At 49.4% G+C, this 25,380-nt stretch overlaps 9 protein-coding genes across 9 annotated transcripts; 4 read left to right on the top strand and 5 right to left on the bottom strand.

Annotated features, from left to right (window-relative positions):
* Positions 1-3,741: 3,741 nt before the first annotated feature.
* Positions 3,742-4,606, bottom strand: MAA_10839 (uncharacterized protein; the record flags this gene model as incomplete). The annotated part of the gene is made up of 4 exons (XM_011412758.1): positions 3,742-3,801; positions 3,999-4,115; positions 4,171-4,366; positions 4,443-4,606. 4 exons carry the CDS (start codon positions 4,604-4,606, stop codon positions 3,742-3,744), a joined length of 537 nt encoding a protein of 178 aa, XP_011411060.1.
* Positions 4,607-5,114: 508 nt separating this feature from the next.
* On the top strand, positions 5,115-6,773 carry MAA_05280 (NAD(P)-binding domain protein; the record flags this gene model as incomplete). The annotated part of the gene is made up of 3 exons (XM_007823278.2): positions 5,115-5,369; positions 5,432-5,890; positions 5,955-6,773. The coding sequence occupies 3 exons, from the start codon at positions 5,115-5,117 to the stop codon at positions 6,771-6,773; spliced, it is 1,533 nt and encodes a 510-aa protein (XP_007821469.2).
* Positions 6,774-6,835: 62 nt separating this feature from the next.
* On the bottom strand, positions 6,836-7,942 carry MAA_05281 (Electron transfer flavoprotein, alpha subunit; the record flags this gene model as incomplete). Its single annotated transcript, XM_007823279.1, has 2 exons — positions 6,836-7,582; positions 7,646-7,942. 2 exons carry the CDS (start codon positions 7,940-7,942, stop codon positions 6,836-6,838), a joined length of 1,044 nt encoding a protein of 347 aa, XP_007821470.1.
* Positions 7,943-8,547: 605 nt separating this feature from the next.
* Positions 8,548-10,733, top strand: MAA_05282 (SWI/SNF complex protein; the record flags this gene model as incomplete). The annotated part of the gene is made up of 2 exons (XM_007823280.1): positions 8,548-9,207; positions 9,273-10,733. The coding sequence occupies 2 exons, from the start codon at positions 8,548-8,550 to the stop codon at positions 10,731-10,733; spliced, it is 2,121 nt and encodes a 706-aa protein (XP_007821471.1).
* Positions 10,734-11,920: 1,187 nt separating this feature from the next.
* On the top strand, positions 11,921-13,906 carry MAA_05283 (carnitine O-acetyltransferase precursor; the record flags this gene model as incomplete). The annotated part of the gene is made up of 3 exons (XM_007823281.2): positions 11,921-11,960; positions 12,024-13,725; positions 13,780-13,906. 3 exons carry the CDS (start codon positions 11,921-11,923, stop codon positions 13,904-13,906), a joined length of 1,869 nt encoding a protein of 622 aa, XP_007821472.2.
* A 452-nt stretch (positions 13,907-14,358) lies between these two features.
* Positions 14,359-16,194, bottom strand: MAA_05284 (Adenylate cyclase-associated CAP; the record flags this gene model as incomplete). The annotated part of the gene is made up of 5 exons (XM_007823282.2): positions 14,359-14,802; positions 14,855-15,368; positions 15,421-15,728; positions 15,803-16,076; positions 16,148-16,194. The coding sequence occupies 5 exons, from the start codon at positions 16,192-16,194 to the stop codon at positions 14,359-14,361; spliced, it is 1,587 nt and encodes a 528-aa protein (XP_007821473.2).
* A 1,706-nt stretch (positions 16,195-17,900) lies between these two features.
* MAA_05285 (MAK32 protein) lies at positions 17,901-19,112 on the top strand (the record flags this gene model as incomplete). The annotated part of the gene is made up of 2 exons (XM_007823283.2): positions 17,901-17,907; positions 17,974-19,112. The coding sequence occupies 2 exons, from the start codon at positions 17,901-17,903 to the stop codon at positions 19,110-19,112; spliced, it is 1,146 nt and encodes a 381-aa protein (XP_007821474.2).
* A 231-nt stretch (positions 19,113-19,343) lies between these two features.
* MAA_05286 (DNA replication licensing factor mcm3) lies at positions 19,344-22,244 on the bottom strand (the record flags this gene model as incomplete). Its single annotated transcript, XM_007823284.1, has 3 exons — positions 19,344-19,377; positions 19,422-22,098; positions 22,172-22,244. 3 exons carry the CDS (start codon positions 22,242-22,244, stop codon positions 19,344-19,346), a joined length of 2,784 nt encoding a protein of 927 aa, XP_007821475.1.
* Positions 22,245-23,307: 1,063 nt separating this feature from the next.
* Positions 23,308-25,270, bottom strand: MAA_05287 (acetylglutamate synthase; the record flags this gene model as incomplete). Its single annotated transcript, XM_007823285.2, has 3 exons — positions 23,308-23,328; positions 23,386-25,080; positions 25,265-25,270. The coding sequence occupies 3 exons, from the start codon at positions 25,268-25,270 to the stop codon at positions 23,308-23,310; spliced, it is 1,722 nt and encodes a 573-aa protein (XP_007821476.2).
* Between the last annotated feature and the right edge of the window lie 110 nt (positions 25,271-25,380).

Here is a 25,380-nt window from a genome sequence, read left to right as displayed (position 1 = left end):
ATCAATATATTCGGCTCCAAAGCAATGTCTACCCTGGTTTCTCTGGATCTGCTGCTAGAAATGCATCCATCAAATGTCGGTCCGGACTTACGGACTGATCAAGAGTCCAAGCAAGTGCGCATCCTGGGCCATGTTTCGCGTCCAGTTCATGGAGACGGCAGGCAAGCCCCAGATCGGCAAATGTTTTTTGTGAATGGAAGACCATGTGGGCTGCCACAATTTGCTAAGACATTCAACGAAGTTTATAAGGCTTACAACATCTCTCAGTCGCCATTCATATTCGCCGATGTTCAGCTCGATACAAAAATGTATGATGTGAATGTCAGTCCTGACAAACGGAGCATTCTTCTTCATGATCAAAGCTTGTTGCTCGATCGTCTTCGTTCATCTTTGATCAGATTGTTCGACAGTCATGACTATCAACTACCTACAACTCAGGTCCTCATTACAGAGACCCCGAGTTGTCCAGCTTCCGTCGATGCTGATAGGCGGTCAATACCTTTGATTAGAGAAAACCCGCCTTATACTTCCGAATCTGAGCTCTCCGCGACTTCACATAGTGAACCAGATGGGGGGTCTCCATCTAGCACTGGCTTTGTTAAAGGGAAGTCATCGCAATTGGCAATGCGGGAGGAGAAGATTGCCTCAGGAGGAAGGGAAGGGGCCAAAATCGCACCAGAATCTCTCACAAAGTGGTTTGGGTGTGATGCAAACCGACCACCGATTTCAAACTCTGCTAGCCAAAATACGCATGTCAAACAGAACCGGCCTAGCTTGAGTTTATTTGCCTCGAGTCAGACGACAGCATTAACCGACTCAGATACAGAACTAGCCAAAATACGCATGTCAAACAGAACCGGCCTAGCTTGAGTTTATTTGCCTCGAGTCAGACGACAGCATTAACCGACTCAGATACAGAACAGACCCCACAAAGCCAATCCTTGAGGCGCGTGGATCCTATCGCTGATACGGCACCAAGGAATACAACAGTGGTAGACCACGGAACCAATTCCCACAAGCCTAGTGAAGCCGTATCGGATTCGAGAAGTCCAACGGCGTTCTCTTGGAATGCCATCTCTAGTGGGCCATCAACGGCTTTAGTTCAAACAATTGGACATGGTGATACTGTACTGCTTATCCAGAAGAAGAAGCCACACAAGGGAGCGGTACCGCAAACTTCAGAGAACTCGCACTCTTCTCATCTTCCCAATTCAGGGCACACTGGAAAAGTTTGCAGTTTCAGCGAATTTCAAGAGAGAAACGCTCAGCATAGCTGTTCGGGTTGTTCATCTGACCCGGAAAGTACTGGAGATACTATCCTTGACGACAAGCTTTCTTCCTCTAATACGAAGGCCCAGCTATCGGAAGCAGCGACTCTTCATCCCAAGGGAATGGCAAAAGATAATATGGAGAACTTAGGGGGCGCCAGATGTGTGACGCCACATTCTAACCAACCACAAATTGAAGAAGACGAGCACATTGGCCGATCCATATCTGACTCAAACGATGAAGATAATGTCGCTCAAGGAGATACCAACAGAAGGCCTCATGCGAATAGTTCGGCAGCTCGTAGAACCAGAGCTCTGGGAGACGGACTACGCAAGAAGTTTGGAACAGCTCAACATTCACAGATAATACGAGCAACTGAAGCCACACTAGCGTCCCTCTCCAGCTCATGGTTGGCCTACTCAGTCCGAAACATTTCAGGTCCAGTTGAGGAGAGGGTAGCAGACATCACTGCATCTGACGCCGAATCAAAGCTCCCCCTTATTATAGCAAAAGATGACTTCTCGAAGATGAGAGTGGTCGGTCAATTTAATTTAGGGTTCATCATCGCAGTGCGTCCCAAATCACACCGGCATACATGCCATGAGGCTGATGACGCGGATGAGCTCTTTATAATAGATCAACATGCTTCGGACGAAAAATTCAACTTTGAACGACTACAAGTGAATACTGTTATTCAGTCACAGCGACTTGTCTACCCCAAAGCACTCCAGCTGACGGCCCTGGAGGAAGAAATTGTTCTTGGGAATCTACCAGCCTTAGAAGCCAATGGTTTCAAAATCCAGGTGGATTCCACAGGAGGCTCGCCGGTTGGGGCGCGTTGCCAGCTCTTGGCATTACCCTTGAGCCGTGAAGTGACCTTTACACTTAACGATTTGGAGGAACTGATCACATTGCTTGCTGAGGAGTCATCTGGTTCACGGCACATCCCCAGGCCGTCGAGAGTGCGTAAAATGTTCGCAATGAGGGCATGTCGGAGCAGTATCATGATCGGTAAACCCTTGACTACAAGCCAAATGTACTCGCTGGTAAGGCACATGGGTGAACTAGATAAGCCGTGGAATTGCCCGCATGGGCGGCCGACAATGCGTCATCTTTGCTCTCTGCTGGCCTGGGACAAGGCAAAGTGGGTGGCTGATTTGCATGGTAATTCTACAACAGAATCATGGCTCGCATACAGTATGGATAATTGACTGGCAGCGGCCTCCATTCAGTGTCCCACCCAAGTAACAAAGTAACGATCGTATTCAAAAAAAAAAAAAAACTAAATGCGCAATTCCCAATACCACCAGCCTACGCCACATGTCCATCCCTCAAGCATTATCCCGGCCTTGCAGTGTAAGTTCTTGTGTGCGTACGCCATATAATTTCCAAGATAAGGGTTCGTGTTGCAATGAGCTCCTACTCCTTTTGACCTCTGTGGAGCTTTCTAGTTCTGTGCCTCCAGCTTACCGGAATCCTCGACCTTCTTCGGTTACTTTGCCGCTCACATTACGCCTTCCTGACATCCCACCGCTATACCTTAATCCATAGTCAACCCCAGAAGACAACTTTCGGTCACTTCCGATAAAGATTGGTGGGGTTGAACTTCTCAACTGGCCATACGGCTTGGAGTAAAACCCGTCATCTAGCTGAATGGAGCTGTCTCGTTGGCGTTTCCACGGCCTTCCCACTTCGGGTTCTCGGTCCGTGATGTCTTGGCTATTGTTTACCTTCCTCAAATTGCTACTTAATTCTGAGAGCAATGTAAAGTCCTCGCGTGGATAGTTGTCACGGTCTTGATTCGATCTTGTGGCCATGAAATTATTGCTCTTATGTAGAGCTGTTGGATGTGACGCAAGTGGGTTTGGATGTGTTTCAGGAGAGACCAATGGTTCTGGACTGTTATATGTCACATCGTTTTTATCGTCGTGGTCTGATTCTGCTGAATCGGCTTCATGGAATGCCGGAACCAATGCAGCATATGATTTGCCGTCCCGAACTGCGCGACTAGAAGTTGGCACGATAGTGCCACTGCAATTGCGCTGGTCAGTTCTCGGAATAAAAAAATCAGTCAGCATCCAACTTTCAGTGGATTTTCCACGTCGGCCCTTATTTTGATTGCTACTCGCTGAACCCATTCTTAATGATTGGGCATCTGGAGCAGGAATGGAGGAATAGCGGCCAAGCTGCGATGGTCGTGGCGCTGAACATTGTTTTTCGGAAGATGAATAAGGCGAATTTCGCGGATGGTTGCTGGGAGCAAGTTGATACATCCTGTTTGGAAGATCGGCCTGTGAGCCCCTACTCGAGATAGAGTAGCTGGAACCCGCTCTTGTATGAAGAAATGGCACAGCAGCTGGCCGTTGATTCCCACACGATTCTGAAGCCGCCCCGTCCGGTAAGCTTATTGTGGTAGAAAGCCTGTTTCCTCCCTCTAGGCTGCTTCCGGTCGTGATGGAGGACTTGCTCCTTTTATGGAATGGCCTCGCTGTCAGATGATCCTCGAGCGGGTTCATATCCGGCGGCATTAGGCTAATTCTACGGAACATCATTCCAAGCCACAAAGAGATCAAGAGTGATATGAAATGCAAGCCTCCTGCTCCAATCGTCATGTAGTACACTGCGGGCACAAAGTACTTCATGATCTCTTGGTCACTGAGCCTAGTGGCCCAAGTTTGCGCGTTTTTATGGGTGGAAAACGCCCCGAATGCATATAAAGATATGAATACCAGATCGGAGGTGGCAGCAAAGACGTGATAGGCAGCTGAGGAGCCTGGGGTACGACCAGAGGCGTTCCGAGATAGGTGATATATCGCGTATGAACACTGAGCGATGGCGACACCGGGCTAAAAGTACTGTCAATTCCATTCTATTTTCAATATCCTGTTGCATACGACGTACCGAAATTCTCATAATCCACCCTGTGGCCTCGTCAATGTTTGTAATGAGAATGAGTAGGACGAGGGAACCAATGGCTGCATTAATTTCCAAAACACGAATCAAAAACTGAACATTCCGTAATCCCTTGATCCATTTCTTCATTCGCTGTCCAAGTGGCAAGTATGGATTATTTCGGTGTGAAACGACCATATGGGCACTGGCATGTATTAGCAGGGTGACAAGAGACTTATCCCATCTGTTCATCATTCTGCATGAGATTGATCAGTACATACTCAGGGTGTCGGTCGAATGAGATGAGAGGGCCTGTTGGAGGCGGTTTCCTAGGCTTTGGCTCCCAGCTGGCCCGCGTCACAGCCTTAGGATCAAAAGTGGTTGCGGGAAACCTCGCGTCATTTCGCCATGCGGCGTTATACATGAATGGCTGCGAGCCACCCATAGTGTCGAGCCCGATTTGCCAATGAAAGTAGTAATGAACCTAAAACCAGATCCTTTCTACCATGGACACTCACAGTGGCATGAACGAAACGTGTTGTTGGAATGCGGGAGCACCAGGACAATGGGAGATGTCTTTCGTTCCGGCTACCTGTAGCATTATCCTTCCAAAACGGTACATCTGGGTGTGATTGGAACTCCCGCAAGGCCAGCTTGGTTGGCACAGCAACATCGGGCTAGTAGTACTAGTACGGACATAGTCCCAAATCGCTGACGACCTTCGACCCACTGGTGAGCAACCTACCGCTTGGGCCACCAGCCATCATTCGGTATAGACTCAGAAATTCAGAACCTCTCCAAATACACCGCTGTGGCACTTATTTGGTTGGCTTTCGATTATCGTTCGCTCATTTGCTACCCTCCCCATCTTTTTTCCCTCATTCCGTCTTTTCTGTTCTCTTCTTTATTCTCTCCTTTGACTCTGTCAGTTTGATCGATCTTCTACGAGGACAATGTTCTGTCGCTCATGCCGGCCGTTACTATGCTCGTTGCCACTGAGGACTTTTTCCACAGCAGCCGCAAGTTCGAGCCGGTCGTCTGAGGCACCTTTTCGCATGGCCGTCGTGGGATCTGGTCCCGCTGGCTTCTATACAGCTTATAGGGTCATGACAAAACTCCCAGATGCTCATGTTGATATGTACGAGGCGCTGCCGGTCCCGTTTGGTCTGGTTCGCCATGGTGTTGCTCCTGATCATCCTGAGGTAAAGGTATGGCTGCGTCTCTGTGGATATTTGTCTTTCTTCGAGCCACATAAGTAACTCGTACGTAGAACTGTCAAGAAAAGTTCGAGGATGTTGCATCATCCCCGAGGTTCAGGTTCATAGGGAATGTCTCTGTGGGTCTTTGCAGCCGCGCTAAAGAGCAAGGAATGGTGAGATTAAGATCGTTGATGCAGCACTATGATGCCGTACTACTGGCGTATGGAGCGTCAGAAGATAAAAGACTTGAAATTCCCGGGGAGTCGACTTTAAATGGCATATATTCAGCACGTCAGTTTGTGGGCTGGTACAATGGCCTGCCGGAATGTTCCAGTCTCGATCCTGCACTTGTAAATGCGCAAGAGGCTGTCATCATTGGTCAGGGCAATGTTGCTCTCGATGTGGCTAGGATTCTATTGGAAGATATAAATGTCCTTAGAAACACCGATATCACCGAGCATGCTCTTGCAATCTTGTCTCGAAGTAGGATAAAAAGAGTACACGTTGTCGGCAGAAGGGGACCAGTGCAGGTTGGTTTGAATCGCATTTGTTCCATTCACGACAAGATTGCTAATACACTACGGCTCCCGCTAGGCCGCTTTTACTATAAAGGAAGTTCGTGAGCTCATGAAATTGCCTAGCGTGGCATTTCACCCTGTCGATCGATCTTTGATACCGGTTGATCTGAAATCGCTGCCACGAGCATCCAAGCGTTTGATGGAGGTCATCCTGAAAGGATCAGAAGCTCTCGTGGAGAGTGCACCTAAATCATGGTCTCTTGACAACTGCCTGGCTCCTAGTCGTTTTTTGGGAGGCATTCAATCTCCAGAGGACGTAGCAGGCACCGAGTTCAACGTCATGAAATTAACTGACGCATTTAACCCCTTGTCTAAGACAATGGCAACAGGCCAGACATTGCAACTGCCCTCTGATGTCGTCTTTCGGTCGGTGGGATATAAGTCTGTTGCCCTCCCTGAGTTTGCTGCCATGGGAATTCAGTTCGATGAGTCTCGAGGTGTAGTCAGTAACGACGGTCTCGGTCGGGCAACACAGGTGTTGGCCATTGACCAGCAGACTTCCACCTGCCAACAAGTTCCTGGTGTGTATTGTGCAGGGTGGGTCAAAAGGGGTCCGACTGGGGTTATTGCTTCAACCATGCAGGATGCCTTCATCACTGCAGAGGCGATAATACAGGATTGGATTTCCGGTGCAGAGTTTCTAAGACCAAAGGGGGATACACCTGCACAGGGCTGGAATGGCGTACGGCAAGACGAGGGTTCCCATACAGAACGCTCAGTGTCGTGGGACCAATGGTTGCAAATAGACAGAGCCGAAAAACAGGGCGGCAAGGAGCTTGGAAAGGAACGGGAAAAGTTTACAAACACCCGAGACATGCTCGCTGTAATTCAGTGACGACTGCGCTGATATATAAACTTGTAACAATAGGTTTCATGATTATACCTCACTTTACTTTTTCAGCTACTCTTCAACTTCTCTGTCAGTTCCGGCACTTTCTCAAATAGATCACCAACCAGGCCAACATCTGCAACCTGAAATATGGGGGCGTCGGCGTCTTTGTTGATTGCAGCAATTACCTTGCTGTCTTTCATACCAGCCAAGTGCTGAATTGCGCCAGAGATTCCAACAGCCATGTACAGCTCCGGAGCTACAACCTTGCCCGTCTGGCCGACCTGAAGACTGTTCTCCGCATACCCACTATCAACGGCCGCACGAGATGCACCAACCGCAGCACCGAGTGCATCGGCGAGAGGTAACATGACTCTGTCGAAATCGTCCTTAGACTTAAGGCCACGACCACCAGAGACTACCTTTGAAGCCGTGCCCAAATCTGGTCTGTCTGACTTCGCCAAATCTTCCGACACCCATTCTGCCGAAGTATCAGCTTTGGGGTCCACGCCATCTACAACAGCAGCTGACCCCGAGCCAGGAGTCACAGCGGCGAAGGCAGTACCTCGAATGGTAATGACCTTCACAGAATCTGAAGACTCAACAGTGGCGATAGCATTTCCAGCGTATATCGGCCGCACAAAGGTCTTGTCGTTTTCGATGGCAGTGATATCGGAGATTTGCTGGCAATCTAATAAAGCTGCCACCCTCGGCAAGAGGTTCTTCCCAAAAGCAGTATGGCCCGCAACGACGTGGGTGTATTTACCCTTTTTAATATTTTCCACGAGCAAGGGCGCGTAAGTCTCGGGAAGGCCCTGTTCAATCATCAATACGGACATTTATGTTACTGAATGAAGAAGACCGGAGTATTTACTTACCTTCTCGTACGCACTGCTGTCAACCTTGATAATTTGCTCCACTCCCTCAACTTTGGCAGCCTCCTGGGCAGCAGCAGACACATTGCTACCAGCAACGAAGCCATGGACTGTTCCCCCTAATTGTTTGGCGGCGGCAAATGCATTCAAAGATCCTTGATTGAGTTGTCCATCGCGTTGTTCAAGAATCGCCAATGTGGACAACAGCCGGCTTCTAGTAGCTGTTCCGTGAATCGCATTCGCCGGGGACAAGAGGCCGACAACTCGTCGAGGCAAAGAGCATTTCGCGAGGGCGTACATTTTAGTAATGAAAGAAGACTACACTGCTTGTCAAACTGCGATGCAAGCTCGCAGTCCTGTCCATTAGTCCAAGTTGGGGCAGCCGGGTGGACGCGGCCCGAGCATCGGCTCAACGCCCGCCTGAGCTATGTACTTTATGACCGAGAAAGCCACAAACACGTGACCCTCACCCGAGCTTCTCCGTCGAGCCGAAAGCGGCTCCTGTAGGTGTGCAAACTCCTGTAGGTGTGCAAAATCACATGATTTATTATCACGTGATTTATTATCCAAATACGGTTAGCCGCCATTCTATTTGGTAGGTGTCCTCCGAGAGGAGGTGGAATGCTCCCGTTTGTCGTCGCGCCAAATTTTCCTCAGTACGCGGCGTCTCATCGCGGCGACATTTCGTATTCTGAAATCTTCTGCATCGCGTTGATTGCCGAATATTATACGTTGATTGATTTATCCCGCGCTAAGTAGGCAGTTGCGAGTGGCGCGACGCGTTCTTTGCACCTCGCTGCTCCTTACCCTTTTAGCATTTCACATCGCGCAAGCGGTCTTCCGCTGTGGAAATATCATGGAAGATTCTACAACGTATGGGTCACCAGCCAATGGTGCATCCCCAGATGGCAACCCAATATTGGCACAACCCCCGCTACAAGCCGAAGCGATACCAGGTGATAGCCAAGGTGAGATACCACATCGAACTCCCCTTGTCCACCAAGCTAATCAGGCGACTCCAAGATGTCCCAATGTCGGAAGGCGTGACGAGCGAGGCAAACATAAAACAGGATAGCGCGACTCCTGGGCCAGGTGCCACCGCCGCTGAAGGCACTGAGGCACTACAAGCAGATGCAACGGTCAACGCTGACACGGAAATGGGTGACATGCCTGCTCCTGGTTCCAAGGGAATTACTGCTGCTGAAGGCGACGGTGCCACTGATAACCAAGAAACCAAATCGAAGGAGAACGTCGAGTCAGCGGCCCGTGAGCACCTTGTCTCTCAAACTCATGCGATTGTTCTGCCTAGCTACAGTACATGGTTCGATATGAACAGCGTTCACGATATCGAACGGAAGGCAATGGCCGAATTTTTTAACAATCGAAACAGAAGCAAAACCCCTGCTGTTTACAAAGATTACCGCGACTTCATGATCAACACGTATCGCCTGAACCCAGTAGAGTACCTGACCGTCACCGCTTGTCGCAGAAACTTGGCTGGCGACGTCTGCGCCATAATGAGGGTTCATGCTTTTCTGGAACAGTGGGGTTTGATTAATTATCAGGTACGAAAACAATTGTTATCTTAGCTCTCTTTTGACCAATCTGCAAGATGGCTAATGAGATATAGGTGGATGCCGAACAACGACCATCGCATGTTGGCCCCCCTTTCACAGGTCATTTCAAGATTATATGCGATACGCCACGCGGCCTTCAACCGTGGCAGCCATCTGCCGATCCCATCGTTCTGGAAGGAAAAAAGAACCTGGATACTGATAAAAAGTCAGCCTCGAGTGCTGGGGCTAAAAACGATCTCAACCTTGAGATTGGTCGCAATATCTATGAAGCTAATTCGAAGGGATTGTCGGTGAATAAGTCTGAGACCAAAGCGAATGGAGAGACACCAACTACCAACGGCGTGTCTGGTACAGAGGATGCAACTACGTCTGCGATCTCCAAGGTCAACTGCCACCAATGTGGCAACGATTGCACCCGGGTTTATTATCACAGCAGCCAGACAGACGCCAGTTCTAAAGCGAAGTACGACCTTTGTCCCAACTGCTTCACAGAGGGTCGTCTACCAGCGAATCATACGTCAAGTATGTATTCTAAGACGGAGAATCCGACTTATACATCTATCGTGGATCGGGATGCGCCTTGGACCGATGCCGAAATTCTTCGTCTACTGGAAGGCTTGGAACGATTTGATGACGACTGGGGAGAGATTGCTGATCACGTTGGTACGAGGACGCGGGAGGAATGTGTGCTCCAATTCTTGCAATTGGATATTGAAGAGAAGTATTTGGATTCGGAGGTGCCTATGAGTGCACCTACCGGCTTGTCTATGCTCGGGGCACAACACGGTCATCTGCCCTTCAGCCAAGTAGACAATCCAGTCATGTCTGTTGTTGGATTTCTGGCAAGTCTAGCGGACCCTGCAAGCACCGCCGCGGCTGCCAACAAGTCAGCCGATGAGTTGAAGAAAGGTTTGCAAAAGCAATTGAACGGCAGTAAACGCAACCAAGAATCCAATGGTGCAAGCAATGGTGGCGAGAAGGCATCTGGTGTATCCAGGGAACAAGAACAAACACGATATGGAGGCGAATCGATGGATGTGGATGTGCGTCATGAGGTGACCACAACCACTACGACCACTACGACCACCACGAAAAACAGATCGATTGCATCCATACCTTTGGCGTCTATTGGAGCTCGCGCAGCGGGATTTGCTTCGCATGAGGAACGAGAGATGACACGACTTGTCTCCGCTGCTACAAACGTAACATTGCAAAAGCTGGAGCTTAAATTGAAATACTTTAATGAGATTGAAGGTATTCTTCGAGCAGAAAGGCGTGAGTTGGAGCGGGGTCGACAGCAATTGCTCTTGGACAGGTTGGCTTTCAAGCGCCGGGTAGGCAAAGCCATGGAGAGTTTGAAGACGGCAACTACCATAGGTGGCGACCAAGGCATTCGCATGGCACAGGAAGCTCTTCTACCTGATGGAGAAAAGTTGGGTTTCCAACCCGTAACTGGAGAGCCATCCGTCCAAGCACCTAGTAGCAATGGACAAATGAAAAGCTACGAAGCATAATATGATGAACATGATGCGCCACTACGGGTGCATGGCGGATGGAATGCGGTACGGGCGTCTGGTTTCATGGCGTCTGGTTTCATGGAATTGTCGAATAAATCAGGGTGTTGTGTCCAGGCTCGCAGAACTTCATGCGCGTTATTCTGGCCGTTGTTTAATGTAACAGGGGTGTACTACTAGTTACGGAGTTTGGTGTCGGAAGAGACGCCGCTGCTTTTGTTTTTGAATTGGACGTGCTTTCTGGTCTTAGTTTATTTGTCCCTTTCATTGCGTAATCTTTTTCCGCTAATATGATACGGAGGCTAACCCAGGAGCCGTATTGAGACAATTGTCACCCAACAAAGGTAGCCTTCCCAAGTCAAATATACTAGATAGTCAGTACAGTATTCAAATTTGACGGAGGATATGCGTAGTTCTGTCCACCGTATGAAGTAGCATGGACCACACAACAGGTCCTATATTATGAAGACGGAGGATGAGAATATGTATGAGCGGCACCCACGTAGAGTTGCCATTCAGCTGGCTGCCGAGTAACTACTAGGTACATGTACGTCTAAGTAGGTATCGTGCGCTGGACCAGCTTCATGGGCACCGTTCTCAAGTATCCTCTCAAAAGAGCTCCACGTCGGTCCCCGGCGGTCTTCTCAGCAGGCCAACCGGTGTTTTACCTCGGCTATGTTGCTACAAGACCCGCTATTGGCGCAACATTGAAGCCGGCCGGGGTCGGGCGGGCCAAATGACAGCAAGCAAGCTCTTGTGGGAGCATTGAACGGGGAAACCACATGCTCGAAAGCCAATCCACTCACACCAGTCCCTCGTAGCTTCTCGTCTCCGGCACCAGCAAACCAGGAACCAGCCGTTGTGGCCGGACAGGAGAATACTTAAGTCACCCTAGCAGGCCAAAGAGAGGTCAACTGGTCTTCCAAGCGCCGCGGTCGCTGCTGAAAGTCAACGCCGCCCCCATCCCACCCACGTCTTTCTCTCCTAAATACAACCGCCCTTCCTCATCGCGTGGATATCAGACCGCTTGTAGCCGGCCATGTTGACATCTGCCGCTCGCTCTCACGCACTGAGAAACAACTTTCGACGAACTCGCTTGTCATTGCTTACAGTCCGTCAGCACGGGTGCTATTTGCAATTGGTGACGGTGACAAAAGGCTAACTTGATTTTCTGGCAGATCCCCGTCATGGCTTCGGCTAAGCGCAGTAACAGCTCTCTTCCTCCCGGTAATTAACGTCCTCTCTTTACAAGTTTGCCCTCTTCAGGATTCCTTGTCCAAACGTACACAGGGAGAGACTTTGAAACTGACCAGTCGCGAATTTTGCTAGGCTATTCTGAGGACAAGTCCAAAGGTGCAATGTTGCGCTTTCAGGACTCTTTGCCTCGGTTGCCCGTTCCCACGCTTGAGGAGACGGCGAAACGATACTTGAAGTCTCTCCACCCTCTACTGTCTGCCACTGAGTATTCAAATAGTAAGGCTGCCGTCAAGGACTTCATCAAGCCTGGCGGTATTGGCAATAAGCTCCAGGAGAAGCTCATTGCAAAGCGTGAAGATCCGGCGACTAAGAATTGGATCTACGAGTGGTGGAACGATGCTGCTTATCTAGCATACCGCGATCCTGTTGTGCCCTACGTCAGCTACTTCTACTCTCACCGTGATGATCGCATGCGCCGAGATCCAGCCAAGCGAGCAGCAGCCATCACTTCTGCCGTCTTGGAGTTTAAGAAGCTTGTCGACAATGGCTCCCTTGAGCCGGAGTATATGAAAAAACTCCCAATTTGTATGGATAGTTACAAATGGATGTTCAATGCCACCCGCATGGCTGCACGTCCTGCCGACTATCCCGCCAAGTTCTCTTCTAGCGAGAATAAGCACATTATTGCCATTCGCAAGAATCAGTTCTTCCTAATCTCCCACGAAATCGGCGGCAAACAACTCAATTCTACAGAGCTAGAAAGACAATTCAATAAAGTCTACCAAGCAGCGCAGCGAGTTCCTGCTGTTGGCGCCCTGACCTCCGAGAATCGAGACGTTTGGGCCGACGCTCGCCACCTACTGGCGCAAACAAGCGCCAAGAACAAAGATGCTCTCCGTGCCATTGACTCGGCTTCGTTCGTTGTTTGCCTCGACGATGCTTCTCCCGTTACCCTGGAAGAGCGAGCCCATCAATACTGGCATGGTGATGGAGCTAACCGCTGGTATGATAAACCTTTGCAGTTCATTGTCAACGACAATGGAACGTCAGGGTTCATGGGTGAACACTCCATGATGGATGGCACGCCAACGCATCGTCTTAATGACTACATAAACGATCTCATTTTCGGCAACAAGATCGATTTCTCAGACCCTTCGATCCGCTCCGATCTTCCTGAGCCACAGTTGATCCAATTTGACATTACCGCACCAATCCAAGCCGAAATTGACCGTGCTGTCACTGATTTCCATACCGTCATCAACCAGCATCAACTAGCCGTGCAAGCATACCAGGGTTATGGCAAAGGTCTAATCAAGAAGTTCAAATGCTCCCCTGATGCGTATGTCCAAATGATTATTCAATTGGCCTACTTCAAGATGTATGGCAAGAATCGCCCAACGTATGAATCTGCAGCAACCCGTCGCTTCCAACTTGGCCGAACAGAAACCTGTCGGACAGTCTCAGATGAATCCGTGGCGTGGTGCAAGTCTATGTCTGACGCGTCACAAGATGATCAAGCACGAATAAACTTGTTTCGCAGTGCTATCGACGCTCACCTTGAGTATATTACAGCTGCATCCGATGGCAAAGGCGCGGACAGACATCTGTTTGGTCTAAAGAAACTTTTGGCACCAGATGAGGAGGTTCCCGCCATCTACAAAGACCCCGCCTTCGGCTACTCCAGTTCTTGGTACCTATCAACATCCCAACTCAGCTCAGAATTCTTCAACGGCTATGGTTGGAGTCAAGTCATCGACGGAGGATTTGGCATCGCCTACATGATCAATGAGAACAGGTGAGTGTGATTCTTCACCTATACAAGAGTGTCTCCTTGCTGATCCCTCTCTAGCATTAATTTCAATGTCGTATCAAAGAGCCTTGGCAGCGACCGCATGAGTTACTATCTAAACGAAGCCGCTGGGGAAATGCGTGACCTATTGATGCCAACGGTAGCCTCGCCGAAGGCCAAATTGTAAGATACGAGCGATATCAACGAGGGGCTTTCGCGATATGATAAGGCTTGTTGCTTGGTTTGGAGACACGAAGAGGCAGCAGGCAGGAATGGCTCAGTGTCAGAAGCGACTAAACGGGGAAAACTGGGGTCCCATCTCGGACCGCCAAAGGCGGTCCCCGAAATAGTTGCTGCATTTTGTATTGTAGTTCCATCTATACACTGTCTATTTGCACTAGCTTTGGGTAAGAGCATCGGCATTATGAAAAAGAGTAGTAAAGTTGTGATATTGAAACCTCGGAGGCTCTTAGCGCGGCTCCTTAGGTGCGAAGCTTACATTCAAATGATCCTGCATCTGCTGCTAGTATTTCCCCGTTGAGTAGTTTTGTCAACCACAGCATAATTTGCGCCTTCTACCCAAGTACATAGTCTAAAATAAAACCCGGCATTGATGGCTCATAAAGCTGTGAAGTGTGTCTAGCCAGCATGGGCCACGATCTCGTTTATGAGGTCACCTTTATTTTCGTCGTAGTATGAACAAATTTGAGACGGGAGAGGCACCTCTTTGTAATCGTCATCTGGCCCAGACAGGATGTTGAGATTGATTCCGGACGACTTGCTGGTGAATACCCTGGTCCCAATGCTCTCTTTACTGAAGTAAACCTGGCCGCCATCGACTTGGTCCAGCATAACGGTTGGGAGAGTCCCAATAACCTGCAATGCAAAATTTTGAGCTTTTACTACATCCACCGTGGAAACTAGGGTGTCAACAACGAGGGAAAGGCGGGTTGAGTTCTCCACAGTAACTTGGTTTGCTTTACCCTTCAGTATTACAGTTGTGTTATTACACCTGCTGATCAATACAGACTGGGTCAAGGTAGTTTCAATTTCAATTGGTAGAGTTTCTCTGTCGTAGTTTTCCTAGGATAATTGTCAGATAGAGAATTTTCTGTACGGATCGCATAACCCTTACGATTGTCCATTTGTTTCCTTCCAAACCCTTTTTAGCAGGCTTCTTCACGCGCATGCTTTCTGGCTTTGGCTTTTTGCCGGGGGCTGGACTCTTGCCTCGAGACGGGCCATCTGGGTCTGCAGCACTGCTGGCGCGCAGGGAAGGATTTTTGTGTGTCATTTCCGATTTGTCTACCTTCCGGAGTCCCTTTGTAACAGCCGAGCCTTTGTTCAACTCGGAGAATACAGCGTCGAACCCACCAGAAGATACCGACGCCTCAGGGACGGGTTCAGCTTTAATGTCAAGCATAGGAGCTGGTCCAGGAGGCGGCGGAGGAGGAGGCGGCGCCGATGCGCCTCCAGCATCTGGTGTGCCTAGTGCCGTGGCCGTCTGCAGGAACGATTTGGCTACATCCCCGGCTGGTTTGCCTTTGGCATTCCAAGTAACTCCCGACGGGAAATTTTGCTTGACATAATCGGCGAGGTCGCTGAAGACTTGGTAAAATGACTGTACCCATTCGACCTGTTTTGGATCTCTGGATTCTGCTTAGCAGTGCAAATAACAAGGATACGAAGGCCTTTGCTTACTTGTCTTTCTGTTCTTTAAGCACCCGATTTCCGAAAAACTGGGCTGAGCTCAAACTCTCCTCCACGTGCTTGTGGGGGCGGCTATCCAGGGTAATCCAAGCAAGCATCATGATGCCATCAGCGACAGCACTCAGGTTAGTATACATGGGATCGGGTCGGTTCGACTCTTTCAGCTCGGTTACGGCCATCAACGCATCGTTTGTTGGTTTGAGAATGGTCTGGTACGTCGATGCGTCGGGTTTTGTGGCTTTGGTCGTAATCAGCAAAAACTTTCTCTGTTCTTGGAATCCTTTAAGCACCTCGACAGCCTGTACAAAGGCATTGACATTAGCATCTGATCAACGACAGTCAACAGCTTTGCCCATTCAAGAATGGCTCGAACCTGTTTAGCAACTACACCGCCCAGTTCAGTGCTAATCTTGACATATTTGCCCACGGACGAGCTTATGAATTGTTGGAACTCTTCGATTGATTCCGGGACAGGATCCTCGGATTGACTTGAGGTCGTCTTGGCGGAAGCTGCAGCCGTTTGGGGGGGTGTAGGCGCCTGCGACTCGACTGCCGGGGAGGCAATGGCCTGCTTCAGGGCGGGGACGTCTTTAGGTAGTTCGGTTGAAGTCGCAATGTCTTCGAGGCGCGAGGTCGCAGCTTCGAGTCTGCCAGGTAGTTCAGCAATCCAACATGATGCTACCGTGAATGCAAGTCTGCACATAGGCCAGTTTTTTACCTCTTGATGAGTGTGGTGAGATTGTGCATGTTATTTGCGGCCGCCATCTTCGTCATGTACTCTCCAGCACGTTCATCGAATACTCCAGTCGAGTAGTGCTTGAACTGTAACTTCAAAGATAGCAGCGAGGGTGTGATTTGAGCTACGAAAGGAGCGTCCGGTAGGAATAATGCGCGATTTATTTCTGATACTCCAGGGACGGTGTCGTGTCCTTGCCTGTTCATGGAAGGTTTGCTGTTAGCAGCTGCGAAAGAAAAGCACAAAAACCGGCGGGGTTTATAGAACCAAAGAATCCGCAGGCATACGAAATATTACCTTTTTGTGTATAGAAAAGGGGATGGGGGTACAATTGATCGTGCAGAGCCGTGCTCGTCCAGATTGTAGTAGCTTATACGGTGGTTAGGGGCGACCTGTCGTATATGTAGAACTTTGGATTATCCAGGAGGCGATGACAGCAACTGAGTTTACTGGCAGTCGGATGGACCTGCACGTGTGGCTAGCTCCTTGGCAAGCGGCTGGTCTCGTCAGGCAACCGTCCAGGGCTTCCGCCTGAGTCTGCCACACCACGTGTTTCATTGGCCTGCCACAGTAGGTGCCTAAGTTGAAGACCAACCTACCTAGGTAGGTATGTGCCTAGGCTCATCTTTCAAAAGCCTGCCGTAGAGCAGAAATTCGTTGTTTCCGATGAGTTTGGTGAATATTCTCTTTTATCATGAGCCCATCCAATGGAGTCCAGCTCTAGCATTCGTTATGGGGGAACAAAATGCACCGAATTCGCTGGATCAGGCACAGTAGCGTGGGCGTCAGTTATGTACCGGGTGGGTATCCTAGGTACCTACCTAGGTAGGTAGGTAGGTACTTAAGATATCAAATACGGTTCAGGCAGCCACCTTATGTTTTTCCAACTTTTAAGCAGTGTGGTGGTATCTCGTCCGAGCCTCTTCACTGGCTTCATTTGTTTACTATACAAACAATGTGGTTGGCTACCTAGGTCGCTTTTTCCCACCATTCGTGGTAAACCATCTTGTCGTATTAATTGACTGGATGGCACTACCCCAAATACCTACCTAGGTAGGTATCGGTGAGGTTTGTTATACCATCCCGTACCCTCATCCCCGGCCTGTTTCTTTGTCCCCACAGTCTCGGGCTTATATTTGTCGAGCGAAAAAAAGAAAGAGGAGGGGTTCGACAAAAAAGAAAAGAAAGAACAGTTTTAATAGTGAGCGACAGGAGTCCCGGCGCGATAACAAGGACAGCTATGTATAGATGCCACACTTAAAAACCAAGCCCTCGCAGCGCACATCAAGACACGTGCATTCACCCGCCGCCGAGGAGAGCCGCGTGAACAACGGGCGGTGTGAGGTGAAGGTTCGAGGACAAATTCATTGGCAGCAAGCACAGGTGCAACTTGTTCCTTGCCATGCCGCAGGAACGAAACGGCGCGAACCAGCGACGTACCACATTCTCATCCAACAGACAGACCACACAGAGTAGACGTCTCTTGCGTGTGAGCTGGTCAAGGAAAAGGGCCCGATTACGGAGTACTCAAAGTTCATTATTAGAGCGTGGCGCGGGGAGATGGCAAGCCGAGATGAAGATACGTATTGCTGCGCGCAAAAGACCGACGAAAACAACACCATAACTCAAATAGACTTTGTCACTCTTGGGATGTTCATAATCGGTGAGCCACACAAAGCTTCCTGACCATGTTGTGAACGCCATCACGAAAGCTCCGCGTTGCATGTCGAGCTATATGACCTGTGAATCGAGCAGGATACACCGAAACGGACGCAAATGTTAACGCAGCAACTGACCATCTGGACTAGACGATATAGACTTTCAACCTCCAACTCCCCCCGTCCGCGACGTGCCTGGCGGAGCAGGTACATACTCAGCCCTCGGAGCCCGTCTGTTCTCCCCTCCGCCATTGTCCCGCTCTGTTGGCTGGGTTGTAGACAAAGGCTTTGACTTTCCCAACAAACTTTCAACATTGATTGATAACTGGGACACTGGTGCAGTCATACGCGACGATTTCGACCGTCTCACAACCAGAGGATGGAATGGCTATGTCGGCCCAGCGGACAGGCGAGCCTTTAAGTATACCACACCGAAGAAGCGCATTACTTCGGAAGATCTCACACCGAATCTTTTATTCTCCAAGTCATTTCATCTGATTTGCTCCCCATCTCGCTGCCAGGAGCTCATAACCGACATCCTGTCATGTCGCAAGGCGCTTGCCGCGCCGGAAGACTCGTACACCAAACCCATATTCGTCTGGGAGCCTGTCCCTGATCTCTGTACGCCAGATGAACTACTCAACTGCACAAATACACTACGCCTTGTAGATATATGTAGCCCCAACCATGCTGAGTTGGCAGGCTTCATGGGCGATGACGGACTTGACCCCGAGACTGGTGAAGTGTCGACGCTAAGCGTGGAACGTGCCTGTGAACAGTTACTAGCCAGTATGCCGCTGCAGTCATATGCCCTTGTTGTCCGAGCCGGAGATAAAGGCTGCTACATCGCCAAAAATGGTGGCAGAAAGCGGAGATCAGGGCCCGGCAAGACCTCTAAATCACAAAAAGCACTTATACACGGTGCACTGCAGCCCGACACAGACATGGAAGCATTATTTGCTGGACTCTTGCAAGATGACGATGGAATTATCGCACGCGAAGAGATTGAAGTTGACCCAGGATTGGAAAGATGGATTCCCGCCTACCACCAAGATGGCCGCAAGGTTGTTGACCCCACGGGAGGAGGCAATGCCTTTCTTGGGGGATTATCAGTGGCTCTGGCTCGCGGAGAAAGGCTGGAAAACGCAGTGGCCTGGGGTTCAGTCAGCGCGAGTTTCGCGATTGAGCAGGTTGGTATGCCATCACTAGTTAGGAACGATAACGGTGTAGAGACATGGAACGGGGAGGAGGTACAGCAACGACTCCAGGAATTCGACCGACGACTCTAAAATATTCGTACAGAATATATATGTACCGACTCCTCACTTAGGGGACTACATGCTTATTATACTGGAAGAATGTTGTGATTACACCCTATGCGTATCAGCCAACATACATGTCCTAGGCTGCCTGTTTTGTAAACCTTTTATTGCAATCTCCAGCCAAGGGTCAAACACCAGCATTTACCCTGACGCCCACGTCAGCCATCAATCTCCCATGTTCCCACCATACCCTGAAATTTAAATCTTGTAAACCAGTTCACCATCCGCAAACCTAAGCAAAAGAATTCGTTAGTCTGGATCAAATGGATGTCGTACAATGTCCTGAATTCTGTAAGGCAAGGAAGCCACGGCTGTCGCCTAAAGCTGGTGTTTGGTGCAAGAACACAAATTCTAGACATGGGGACCACAAACATAATATGATTCGCCTCCTCCAATTTCTTGAGAGCTTTTACGGCTTCAGCCCGTTCAAACGCACCACCATCGCCGCTCGAAACCTTACGATTTACAGCGGAAATAACAGCATCTAGAGCTGCGGAATCGTCCTCGAACAAATCGGAATTCAGAAGCTGACCCAGGGCTGTTCTGAAAACTGCCACACGGCGGGTATCGATTGGCGCGGCATCATCGATCACTAGCCCTGCAGCCTCAGAGGCGAGATCTTGCTCAATTTGACTGTCTTCCTGCGTCCGTGACAACAACGCCGACGCAGACGCAGACGATGCAAATGATGTCTGTGACTGGGATGTATCAAGCGCTGACCCACGACTGCGTCCAGAGCGGCGCGGAGTCGTGTGCTGGGTTGATAGACTGTCTACAACTGCAGCGTTACCATTATTTGACACAGACCCGTTACCATCACCATCAATAGCTCTGGAAACTTCTGTCCTGGATCGAGTTGTTGGATGTATAGCCCTTGTTGCGCTCCTTGTTGAGCGGGCTCCCCTAGAATTGGCTGCTTCACCCTCGCTCTCATCCCCATCATCGGAGCTGTCTTCACTTGAAGATGCAAATTCAACAGCTTGCGTCCGTCTCCTTTTCTTCCTTGATTCATCTACGACAACTTCCTTGAAGAGGGCGAATCTGAGAATAGCCTCCGCAGCCGCAGCATCTTGGTCTTCGACCCTGCTTGACAAGCGGGCTTTGGCGTGGGCAGTGGCAAGGCGGATAATTGTTTCCAGAGTTCGAACTGTCAGCGGACTCGTTCTCCTCTGGTTGCCCTCCATTTCGTCGTTTCGTAGACCAACGTATATTTCCGTTATACGGTCTGAAGCGTCCTGCGTTAAGATAGGCTTGATTCGAGTCTTCGCATATTGTATATACTTCTTCATGAACGGAATACTCAGGATTTCCGGCTTCTTGGCTGAACCACGACCAGACGTGCGGGTTACTCCAGCGTGAAGCATGGCGTCAAATTTTTCATACACCTCTGTCGGCTGCTGTGGTCCTACCTGGCTATCGGCTGAGACTCCCAGGTTTTGTGACATTTGCTCCCGAACGGGGGCTCCTTCCTCAGTGCCCGCTTGTCGATATCTATGCATCCGTAGCACATGCTCCGACACTTGACGGTCTCTTGTATCCTCAATGTCATCGGTTACCACAAACAGAAGATCAAATCGCGACAACAACGAGTCAGGGAGTGCTATATTCTTGTGCGGATCCTTATGAGGATCATACTGACCGAATATCGGGTTTGCAGCAGCGACAACCGAGCAACGAGCGTTTAGTGAAGTGTGAATACCGGCCTTCGCAATAGTCACCGTTTGCTGTTCCATGACCTCATGAATGGCGACTCGATCAACATCCGACATCTTGTCAAATTCGTCAATACAAACAACGCCACGGTCAGCCATGACCATCGCGCCGGCTTCGAGTCTTCGTTCTCCCGTTTCCTTGTCTGTTGTGACGGCTGCAGTGAGACCGACGCCAGAGGACCCTCGGCCAGTAGTAGCAATTGCGAGCGGGGCAGTATTAAGGACGAACCGCAATAGTTGAGATTTGGCTGTTGAAGGGTCGCCTATCATGAGAATGTTGATGTCGCCTCGAAGATGGGTGCCGTTTTCAAGATTCTTTTCCATGCCACCCAACAGCATGAGAAGAATTGCTTTTTTTATATGATCATGTCCATATATGCTTGGAGCGAGAGATTGAGAGAGAAGTTCCAAGAGATTTCTCTTCTTAGCCACCTTGTTGATGTTTCGAATGTCAGTGTCCGTTATGGCGGCTGTCGCAATGCCGCCACCTGACTTGGAGGACAAGAGCACAACGTTGTTGGCAAGAATCATCGTTTTGAATAGCGCACTATTGTGGTTGGCATTTCGATTGCCTAGAGTGCGGAAGATGCCAACAATTTGAACCCGGTCACCTGGCTTAACTCGATCGACTAAATCGTCATCTAGAATGACGTCAACTCCACGGGGCAGCTGGCCAGCCGGGGCGCGCTCTGGCATCTCCTGAATGGAAACTGTCTGGTGGTCCCGGTACGTGCAAAAACCGTATTCAGTTACGAGCGGATTGCCCTCATCATCCTCTCGAGGGTATACACTTGAGGTAGTAACTCCGTTCGTCATTGTTTGATCCTGGTACTCCCTAAAATGAAATTTTCCCGCTTTCTCGTTGTAATGTACACTGCGGACAACTTTTGGCCGGATCAAGGAGCATCTAGTGACAATGCCTTCCAGGGACACCATGTGATTAAGGTGGTGCGAGGAGAGTGTTCGGGGATTGCACGAGTTGAGACCAAAGCTCCCCGCCCAGGCGCAGTAGTATACGGTGTCTTTAGCGGTCTGGTCTGGGCGCGCTTGAGGTACGGTCTCCACGATCTTCTTCAGGGCATGGTTGAAGGCCAGGAGATAGTCGAAAGGTTGATCGAGTATGCTTTGAGCAAGCTTGTTGTTGTGGTCGCGAACATGATCGAGGTTCACGGTTAGGCGACGCTGGTTTTTCTGAAGCATCAAAATGATGTCCGATCTGTAGCTCCGTGCATGAGGATCACCTGGGCGTTATCAGGTCAGCGGCGTGGAAGAAAGCTTCTGGAATAGAGGCAGGGTTGTCAAATCAGGACATACTGGGATCTAAAAAGTCCTCCGCCTGGCGAATGCGATCGCGAACACCTTCATCGTCGAGCATAAAGGAGTCCATAATGAAGTGCTACCAGTTCCAGTAACAAATATATGACGTCGAAATATGAGTTTAGGAGTCGTTTAAAACACTGGAATAGAAAGGTGTACTTGCAGGAAGTGGGACAGACGTTGACGCGTGACGCGTGACAGGCGCGTTAAGTGGTTTATGCGACAAAATTAACCCAAATTAACAGGTGCTTGCTAGGACTAACCTACTAGGAGGCGTAAGGGGTGTGTGTTTTGGTGACTACCACTAACCTTATATTTATAACTATCTAGCCTTTTTTGTTTTTGTTTTTAATTAATTTAATATATTATTTTTTTTAAATTATTATGAAAAAAAAAAAAAAAAAAAAGGGCTAGATAGTCGTGACTCCTGAGAGCCTACTAGTAACACATTATGTCAGCCGTACCAGGTTCTGAGACTGTAACAAGCTGTGGGAATAACACTGAACGCATGGCGACGCGTGAAACACCGAGGAGCTAGGTAAAAAAACATAACACTATGACTTAGTTTATCCCCATCGCGGAGGGCCCTTATAACATTTATGTTATCACTACAATTATGGGCCGCGCGAGTATAGGTATCTACTGCTTGGTGAGGCCTAGCACGTGATTGGTAAGAACATGGGTACCTACCTAGGTACGAGACAGATCTTGTCACTGGCTAACCGGCGGGATGAAGCTGTGATAGTGACGAGAATAGTGACAATATGTACATCACAGTTTTAATTGGGTCCTTTGGCGGGGGGTCAGATGAAAAACAAAACTCAGTTGACTACAGCTTATTATTATTGCTCTGTATACTCACCAGATGGCACCAACACTTCATCAAGCGATCGTGACACAGTGAATTGAGTCAATATTGAAGAATACGCTCCACAACCCTCCGCTACGCACTTCTCGTAGCAGATATCTATTGCAAGTACTCTAAGGAGGCATAGTATCTAGCCGAGGAGTCAACTCCAAAGATTATTCGCATTGCCTGCAGGATATCAGAGACGAGAAGCACAAATTGTTGTCCCGTTGACCGGCACACTTAATTTAAGCAGGCAACATTCAACGCCAATCATGCTATCCTTCTATTCCATGAAGACAACCTTCTATTAGTCCGAGGTATGCGTATTTTCGGCCCACGATGGCCGAACTTCTCGACATACAGACTCGTAGTCCTGCAAGGTTGGATGCCGGTTTCCAAGGCCAATTGTCGTCCAGAACATCGTCCAGTGCGAATCCGCAAGCTTGCATGTCCCCGTAGACCGTTCGAAATACCATTTATTGACAGGGTTATTTTTTCGACTTCTCCAACAAACGCCACTCGGAAAGCAATCCCGTACCATGGAATTGAAGACTATGTCAGCAACTCCACTGCTACCTTGCCGGTTTTTCAAAACCGCAAACTTGTCCAGGTATGGAACAAATCGACCAGAATCATACGCAGTTTGCTCATCAAGAGTCTCGGGGTGCTCCCAAGTTAGAATGGCGCAGCCCTCATACTCGCCCGCAATGATAATGCCGGCCAGATTCTCATTCACTCGTTTCAAGTAGTGTTGTGCGTCAAGTTTTCGGTTGAAGGAGTCTTCAATTAGGTGAAAAAGTCGAGGGAGGTCTATGCAGTTGTCCGTGAGGCGGAGACGAGGCAAACCGGGGTTTGGGGGCTGCCATGGATGAACCCTTGGGTCCGGATATACTGTTACTGGCATTCCCCGCTTGACTAATGTTGCAGACCCGGATTCCGCATTTTGTAGACATCCACGCGTCTCGTCTTGAATTCGTTGCAGAGGAAGCGACGGAGAGAAAGCGGGACGGTCTGTCAGCAAGTTGTGCAGTAACGGGTTCTTTTGGTTTCGGGATGTGACCATATTATCAAAACCAAAAGGTGGGTGCCCTAACGCGCGAATGGGCAGTTTTGATGAAATACCGGACCTAGTATTGGCAGCCGCGTGAGGCGAAGTAATAAGAGCTGATGAAGTCGGCGGTAGCAATGAAAGAGCGTCTTTTGCCAAGCTCAGGTTTGCGATGTGACTTTGGACATTCGCAATGCGCGTTATGCGTTCGCCGCTCTTCAGACTACCAATCAATTCTCCGTACTCTTGCTCAAGGTTTATGAACCTATGTGAAACGTCGGGCCGGAGAGCCATGGGAGTTCCACCGACAGGGTCCAGGAGAATTATTCGCTCAACAGACGCAATCCTTTTTGGTCGTAAATACTCTGCTACTCCGTCTATTGACTCGCCGTTCATACCATCTAGCTGTAGACCCGTTAGAAATTTGGCTAAAGTAATCGTTGTTTCGTTCGCCTCTGCAGGTATCGGTGAAGATATCTCATCTTGTCTACTTAGCGACGGAACCACAACAATCATGCCGCGTTGTAGCGCTCGATTAAGCAAACCCAGGTCTTCAACACGCATACCACAGCGGAATTTAGGCACTACGGATGGGTTGTCGTTTGTATGTCGTCTCAGAAACACATGGTCGGCTAATTTAGCACCTGGACTGCCAAACGAGTCAATCGCTTCACAAAGCCGAAAGGCTTCGTTGTCAAATGTTTGGCGATCAGCTGCAATGCCACAGTCCACAACCACAAGAGCTAGCAGGCCAAGCACTCGAAGTTGTGACAAAGTTCTTGCAATGCCATATAGAGCGTCTGGGGATAGTTCTTGGGGTAATCGCAGTTTGACGATAGCAACATTGACAGGCTCAAGGCCATCTCCTTTCGCCGTGACGGCCTCACTATCCTTCGCACTGGCCCTGGAAAGGTCTGAAGAAATAGGCTTCTTCGAGGCATATTTTTGAAGGTAGCCTTTTGCATCTCGCCGCGTTGCTGAAGCCTCGAGCACGGAGACAATGACATCCTGACACGAACTTGTTAGCACGGGACCAGATGTCTCTATCACAAAGGGAGAAGCCCTCACTCTGTCTAGAGCTTGTTTCTTTGCTCGGGATACAGATGGACTTGATAGCTGACGAACAGTGTCACTTTGCCGGCATCTATAAATGGAGCTTGGTATCATGCTTAGAAGAGGCGCAACACCGCACCGGCATCGTTGATGCTGCCAGCCGCGGAGTTGATTAAATAGATACATCTTTAGTACCGTAGGGACCCCATGGCCCCCGCTAGAGATGCTGTTTCCAAGACAACCCCAAGCCATGAC

This window comes from Metarhizium robertsii, assembly GCF_000187425.2.
Source record: "Metarhizium robertsii ARSEF 23 chromosome Unknown MAA_Scf_2, whole genome shotgun sequence".
NCBI classification, from domain to species: Eukaryota; Fungi; Ascomycota; class Sordariomycetes; order Hypocreales; family Clavicipitaceae; genus Metarhizium; species Metarhizium robertsii.
The sequence above is the reverse complement of the archived record's forward strand: the minus strand, read 5'-3'. Positions and strand labels throughout refer to the sequence as shown.